The sequence below is a fragment of the Malaya genurostris genome, chromosome 1 (genome assembly GCF_030247185.1).
Source record: "Malaya genurostris strain Urasoe2022 chromosome 1, Malgen_1.1, whole genome shotgun sequence".
In the NCBI taxonomy this organism is placed as follows: Eukaryota; Metazoa; Arthropoda; class Insecta; order Diptera; family Culicidae; genus Malaya; species Malaya genurostris.
In genome coordinates, this window is record NC_080570.1 from 153,316,966 (window position 1) to 153,324,621 (window position 7,656).

A 7,656-nucleotide genomic window follows, 5' to 3' on the forward strand; every position below is an offset into this window, starting at 1 on the left:
CAAGAAAAACCAACATTATCAATCTGCAGGCCATTCCGAATGTGAAAAAATAAGATTTTTCATTATATAGCGAAACATTTAAATCAATTGCTTGGAATTCTAATTAAAAGAAATTAATGTTTTTCCCCTATTCTTAAAGAATATTCTTCGATCATTCGAACTTCAACCGCAAGTATATGAAAATTCCCTGAAGAATTTATTTATTTTGATAGGTTCGCGCGCTATATACTTGTCGAACTGTCGTTAGAAGCCCAATAGATTTTTCATTATAGATATAGTACAGATTGTTTTTTTTTTCCGCAAATACAAATTTGAAAACAACTAGTTGGCAGCTCTGGTAGACGGCCGGTGTTGTCGAGGAAGAGAAACATCACAAACACGTGAAGTATCGAATAATCAAAACAAAACACGAATAAAAATAATTCATCATGGTGCTTACGGCATGTTTCATAGTTTGATAGAACTCAGTATTTACGTATAATTTCTTTAAGAATTACGGCTTCGTCGCTGTAGTAAGAGCTGAAAAGTTTTGTGAATTGTTAATCCGGCGTACTCTGATGTATAGCGTTTGACGAAAATGTTCCGAATTTCGTTAAGTAGCATACAATCCAGGTTCACCAATCCCCGGATCAGTCACTGGCGTTCGTGCGCTCTTGTGGTGCGTTCTTGCTCATCGAGCAAGGCTCTACAACTAAAAGAGAACATTCGAGCCAGTTCACCGGATGAGCTATTCGAAAAGATTAAAGATAAAATTTACTACAGCTCGTATGTGGAAAGTAAAACACTGAGATTGGGATACAAAAGGAATAAAATGTTCGAGAGATGGCTACGAGCGGTCGAAAATCGTCGGACCCGAGAGAATGTCAACGTGCAGCCCTTCCCAATTTCGCTTCAGTATTTCACCGAAGACCGTTTAGACGTGGAGTCAAATGAATGTGAAGAAAGTATAGAAGATGAGGTTGTAGATTATTTACCCTATCAGAAATTGGAAATGAAAGTCGAACGAGCAGCAAATACGAATGCCCAATCGACGACAGCGGAGCAGGCACCAACTACCGGCGAGTGGATGTCTGACTACGAATACTACGAAGAAGATGAATCGGAAGACCGCAGATCATTTTATGGAACACCGGATCCGGCCGAACCAGTATCCAGTGTACCGTGTGGTGGCTGTGGGGCTATGCTGCATTGTGCCGAACCCAGCATCCCAGGTTATTTGCCAAGTCAGTTATTCAAGCGGAAATCCAAGCAACAGCTCACGAACAGTGTTTGTCAGAGATGCCACTTTTTGAAAACCTATAACACGGCTATCAATGTGACTGTTTCGCCGGAAGATTACGTGGATATGATATCCCGGATCAAAGAGCAGAAAGCAATTGTGCTGCTAATGGTAAGATTCAAAGTGTAAATGCGTTATGTTATGTGGCTAAAATTTTCCTCTTGATATTCGTAGGTTGATCTTCTAGACTTTCCGTGCTCCATTTGGCCTGGTTTATCTGAAATTCTGGGCCCTTCGAGACCGATCATGGTTGTTGGTAACAAAGTGGATTTGTTGCCGAAAGATTGTCCTGGTTATCTCGATAACATACAAACCAACCTGACCAAAATGATGATCGATGCGGGATTCGATAGAAATAACATTAAGCACGTGGCACTGATTTCGGCTACTACCGGATTTGGAGTGGAACAGTTGATTACAAAGTTGCATAATATTTGGGGCACGCGCGGCGATGTGTATTTGGTAGGATGTACAAACGTGGGCAAAAGTTCACTGTTTAATGCTCTGTTAAAATCCGACTTATGCAAAGTACAGGCATCCGATTTAGTGCGAAGAGCCACTGCCAGTCCTTGGCCTGGGACAACGCTGAGAATGCTAAAATTCCCAATTCTAAGAGCATCGGATTATCGTTTGTATCTTCGCACAAAAAGATTACAGTCTGATCGGGTGAAGCAAATCGAAGAGGAGAAATTACGAAAACACCAAGCAAAAGGTACCGGAATAATCAAACATGAAACTTTAATAGGTCACATTGGACGAACGTTTACCGAGGAGCAGACGGAATCTAGTGATCACTTTTCCGTCGCTCAGGGTGGCACAGGTAATGTGCCTATTTTGACACTGAACGAGAAAAGTGACATTTACATCAACAGCAAATGGTGTTACGATACTCCGGGTGTTGTTCAACCGGATCAAATCACGAATCTTCTAACCACCGACGAGCTTCTCGCCGTATTTCCAAAACGAATGATTCGCCCTCGAGCGTTCCTACTTAAAACAGGAATGACCCTCTTTCTTGCCGGTCTCGGTCGTCTAGATTATCTGGAAGGTCTTCCTTCGACGCGCATTCTATTGTACTCGTCGCCGAAACTACCTACGCTAATTTGCGCCACCAACCAAGCCAACATGATTTATCAAACTCTGCTGGGATCGGAATATATGGCAGTGCCTCGGGCGGATCCGGATCGACTTGCCAAGTGGCCTGATCTGCAAGCATCCACAGACATTCTACTGACTGGTATCGAAAAACACATTTCCGTGGCTGATATTCTCCTTTCTTCTGCCGGTTGGGTTGCCATCAATTTGCCGGCCGGTGTGGAAGCGATTTTTCGAGCGTGGACACCAGAACGGAGAGGTATCTATGTGAGGCAACCGGCCCTTCTGCCACACGGAATGAATCTACGCGGGAAGAGAATACGTGGTTCGTTAGCATACCGGCTTAAAGATCCGTTTGTCAAGTAGTAGAGATGAGCATGGCTTAAGAAATGCATTGAAAACTATAGATTTAATAATTCTTAAGGTTACGAAAAAAATTTAAAAATATAAATTCAAAGCTTCGGTATAAAACCAATAATTTTTTTCAATTTATTCCAGCGGTTCCTAATTATTCTAATTATATACAAACAATTCCATTACTGCCCATAGTTCTGGGTCGTCTTTATACATTATAACTGTAATGTACCCATTAATAAAAATCAAAATTGTAACGAGGGGTGGTAGCTAAACAAACAATAGAGCACTTACAAGGGGGCATTCAAGAATCTCCTTACAAAAAAACGAGGTCGTTTGAGTCGATCGCAGCGTAAGCCAGTGTAATGTAAAGCAGCCCTACTCAGAGCTTAAAATTGTCACGTATCTGAAAGAATACAACCAAACAGTCTCATCTTTGTTATTTTTACGGCTTCATTGGTAAATGATTGCATTCAAAACAAGTGAAGAGAGGAAGCATTTTCATCTGTCAATTCAACAAAAGAGGGTATCAATGCTAACGTCACTCGTTTATCTTCGACAAGACGAAACCAAAATATCATTTGCATGGAAATTTAGTCGAATTTCAGTTCTCATTCTTTCCTCAATACACTGAGGTCTCTTTTCACGCGGGAGATACGTACCGCGTAGAAAAAAAAACCGATTAACTTCGGAAATCCGCATAGAAAAAAACCATGAAACGGTAGAAAATTTTATTATGCCAAATGTGTAATCTAAAACATTTGTCGAAGATTCGATTTAAACAAAATTCGAGATAACACTAGATCTCGACGTTTCCTTTTAAAACAAAATTTAAAAACCGCGTAACTTCGTTTAATCCACCTAGTGGTGTAATGATGCCTTTCTCACCTGTTTTAATCCACCTAGTGGTGTAATGATGCCTTTCTCATATCAATCATACTATCATATATAATACTGTGGTATTCTTCAAAATAATTTTCTTCGATTCTGGAAAGCATAATCGAAATCGGTTTGTTTGGCCGTCTTCTGACAAAAACTATCAATTGGAGAAGATTGAACGTCATTTTGGAAAATTTTTTACGATTTTTTACCCTTTTCAGTGATGGTATAACATTTTTTAAAACACTTTACCCTATATTTCCGGATCCGGATGAAATTGAGAAATTCCGTATGGGACCATAGGACCTTTCATTTGAACCTAAGTTTGTGAAAATCGGTCGCACCATCTATGAGAAAAGTTAGAGCACATATTTTCACTCCGAAACCAAAAGTCAGATCCAAAAAAATGCAGGTATTTAGTATGGGACTTAAACAGCTTTCATTTGAATCTAAGTTTGTGAAAATCGGTTTAGCCATCTCCGAAAAAAATTATCAGTTTAGCGATCTTCGAAAAAGTTGGTGCACTTATTTTCACAATTTTTGCACATTTTACCCCATAATTCCGGAACTGGAAGTCAGATTCAAATGAAATTCGGGAATTTAGTATGAAACCTAAAGAGCTTTCATTTGAATCTAAGTTTGTAAAAATCGGTTTAGCCATATTTGAAAAAGTTGGTGCACTTTTTTTCACAATTTTTTGCAATCCGGAATTATGGGGTAATAATTCCGGAACCGAAAGTCGAATCCAAAAAATATTGGGGAATTTTGTATGGGACCACAAGACCTTTCATTTGAATCTTAGTCTGCAAAAATCGGTTTAGCCATCTCCGAGAAAAGTTAGTGCAAAAAAGCGTTACATACACACATACGCACATTTTGCCGGCGAACTGAGTCGATTATGGTATATGACACTCGGCCCTCCGGGTCTCGGTTCAAAAGTCGGTTTTCACAGTGATTGCATAACCTTTCTATATGAGAAAGGCAAAACGCGCAAAACAACCGCATAAAAACTACGTAAAAAAACCTCAGTGTGTTGAAAATCTGCAAAGTTTGATTCATTGTGTATCGTTTTCTGTCATTATCGCTTTTCGAAGCTTCGGTAAAATTTCGATACTGTACAGTATACGATTTTCACTGGAATTCTAAAATGACTGAAAGGGCAAACGAAAACAAGAACACAGTTTTGAAACTGCTAGTCCGCTTTCATCGTTGACTGGACATGAATCTCGTTCTCATGATGTTCACGCGAAGCTCAGGGACATTGTCTATTGTCTATTTTGAGCATTTTAAAGTGTATAAATCAAACATTTGAGATTTTCAATTTTAAGGATTAAATGTAAACCAAGTGTACTTGTTGTTTGGTTAATTTGTGCATTACGTGCATTTTATTTGGTACGTATGTCATTTATATATGCAGTGCAACCTGTTTATCAAAGTGGCTTTAACGATTGAACTTAAAACAATCTTTTTTTAGCAATAATTTATTCTCAAACGAGTGTTAAGCCTGACTTTTTGGATGAAAAATCAGGATTGATCAATTTTTCACCAATGTTTGATAGAAAAGTGCTTACATTTTGCGAAAATAAATTTTATTTCCCTAATAAAAAAGTTAGCTACACTTCTTCAATGCATTTGTATTAGATTGCGCTACACAAAATAAAAAAAACTAAATATTTTCAGTTAAAAAAGCACTTTTTACGGAAAAATGAATAGTTTTACCAAATACAAATTATTCTTTATTATTTGTATTTGGTTTTACTTCCATATCCATTGCCTTTCGCATGGTAAATTAAAGGTTCCTGTTTTGCGGGATTACTAATAGAATGTACGTGAATCTTTATTTCGAAATGGTTTCTGCAAGAGAAAAACCACAAAGGAATGTGTTCACAGCTTATCAAATGTGTTAGTTGAAGTAAGCTGAAACTGAAAAAAAATTTCGAGCAGTTTTCAGAAAAACGGAAGAGTTTTAGACTAAGATTTCTAAGCTAAATGAACTGATTTGTTTATTTTTCAACCATATGGATGATTTATTGATTAAAATCAGGAAAAAAGAGCAGGCATTTTTTTACGCTGTGAATATAAAATGCAATAAATTTCTGTTTTCGAGAAATATTTCAAATAAATCACACGTTATTGCATCGAAACAACGTATTGAGTAGATTACATCAGCTTGACTGAATACTGTATACGATTCTGATAGGAATTTATGCATCTTTTCGCGTAATATTAAAATGCGTGATAAAAACTAAGCCAAGAAAATTACCGAATAATAAAAAGTGACCACCTTTACTTTTACATCGAAGGTTCGTTTCAGGCGTTTTTTTTTCTGACAGGAAGTTTTGTTATGAATATAAGGCAGAAGCGATGAAAGAAAGTAGATAAACAAACCGAAAGGATTTTTTCATCAGTCAAGTTAGCTGTGCGTCCGGGTGCTGTTCCAATGAGGTCTTGTTCCAGATGACCAAACGCAGACAGCTGTATCTGGTTGTGGTCGCCCTATTGTCCTTCCTGTTGGTTCTCATTTACAGTTCCAATCTGTACTTCATCAATTGGCTGGCGGCGGATCAACGGCCTCCGTTCGTCAATGATCTACTCGATCGACACGCGAAGAGTCCAGTACAACGACTGATAACCAACGGTAGCGGTTCTCGCGAAAACCAACAACATATTCCCAATGCTAGCCCAAGTTTCAGTCGGTCTGGCAGTGTTCAGGCTGCAGTAGCCAATAGAGTGTCGAAATTGAAACCTGTGTTTAAGAATAAAAATCCTCGTTATTACCCGGTGAAGAGAGGACTATTGAGGTCCTTTGGAGCAAAAACCTTCAACATTTCGACTGTGTGGAAATTTGCGAGTTCCGTAAGTAATTGTTATATTTAATTGACCGGAAAAGTACCATGACTATGACGTGATTTGATTTTAGTTCCCGAAAGAGAACGAAGTATATCCTCTGAAAGATGATAGAATCGGGAAAATAATTAAGGCTCTTCAGGAGGCGGAAATCATCCGAGCAAGGAATACTCCTCGGGGTACACAACTTAAATTACTGTTAGATTTGGCTGGCAAGCAAACAGTTCTTTTCAAACCAAGCTGGTACAGCAGAAACACCACCATCGAGGGAGAGGTATATTCGGGAAAAGATCGACACAACTCGGAAATCGTTGCTTTCCATCTTGCAGCAGTGTTGAATCTTCGCTGGACACCAATTGTCGTCGGTCGACGAATTTCACTGGAAGACATTCATCGTACAGCTGACGAGGAACTACGACAAACGATGATCAGTGAGGTCGAAGATAGTATATATTTAACACTTGGTTTAATTTTCTCCTATTCTAGAAAACGGAACACGACAATGCGTCTACGGTAAGTGTCATTACTGTAAGGAAAGCGAGGCTGTATGTGACGATACATTGACCGGAACGCTGGAAGGTGCCGTTTTGTTGGTTATTCCCGGGAAATTTGCAAAGTATCGCTCACCCTGGCAAAGGACGTACCAAGATGGAGTTACTGCCGAGTGGGAGAAAACGGATGGTTACTGTACTATAGTTAAGGACAAACTGCCCTTAATTCGGCTGCTCGATCTCATCGATGTGGCAATTTTCGACTTTCTTATACAAAATGGTGATCGACATCACTATGAGACGCGAGACGATCGGGTGCTATTAATTGATAACGGAAAGGGCCTAGGAAATCCATATAAGGATCATTTTGACATACTCGCTCCGCTGTACCAATGTTGCATGTAAATCTCGCAAAGTTACGAGATGTATGAAAATCGATTGTCTAATAATTTGCAAAATTCTAGGATCCGGAAAACCACTTGGGAACGACTGCAGATTTTCTCTGGTGGAGCACTGACCGAAACGTTGAAAGAATTGAATGAGATTGATTTGTTGTACCCACTGTTGACCAAAGAACACTATTCTGCGATCGAAAGACGCTTGCTACTTGTATATACCACTGTTGAGTTATGTAGAGAGAAATATGGTAACAAAATTTTTAAATGATGTCCGTTGACTTCTTTCCTAAATAAATCGAAAAACCCTTGAAAC

At 38.9% G+C, this 7,656-nt stretch overlaps 2 protein-coding genes across 2 annotated transcripts; both read left to right on the top strand.

Moving 5' to 3' along the window:
- The first annotated feature begins 377 nt into the window (after positions 1 to 377).
- On the top strand, positions 378 to 2,829 carry LOC131426229 (nitric oxide-associated protein 1). Its single transcript, XM_058588806.1, has 2 exons — positions 378 to 1,390; positions 1,454 to 2,829. The coding sequence occupies exons 1-2, from the start codon at positions 578 to 580 to the stop codon at positions 2,738 to 2,740; spliced, it is 2,100 nt and encodes a 699-aa protein (XP_058444789.1). The 5' UTR covers positions 378 to 577; the 3' UTR covers positions 2,741 to 2,829.
- Positions 2,830 to 5,950: 3,121 nt separating this feature from the next.
- On the top strand, positions 5,951 to 7,643 carry LOC131426230 (glycosaminoglycan xylosylkinase homolog). The gene is made up of 4 exons (XM_058588807.1): positions 5,951 to 6,463; positions 6,528 to 6,885; positions 6,941 to 7,346; positions 7,410 to 7,643. Exons 1-4 carry the CDS (start codon positions 6,065 to 6,067, stop codon positions 7,609 to 7,611), a joined length of 1,365 nt encoding a protein of 454 aa, XP_058444790.1. The 5' UTR covers positions 5,951 to 6,064; the 3' UTR covers positions 7,612 to 7,643.
- Positions 7,644 to 7,656: the final 13 nt, after the last annotated feature.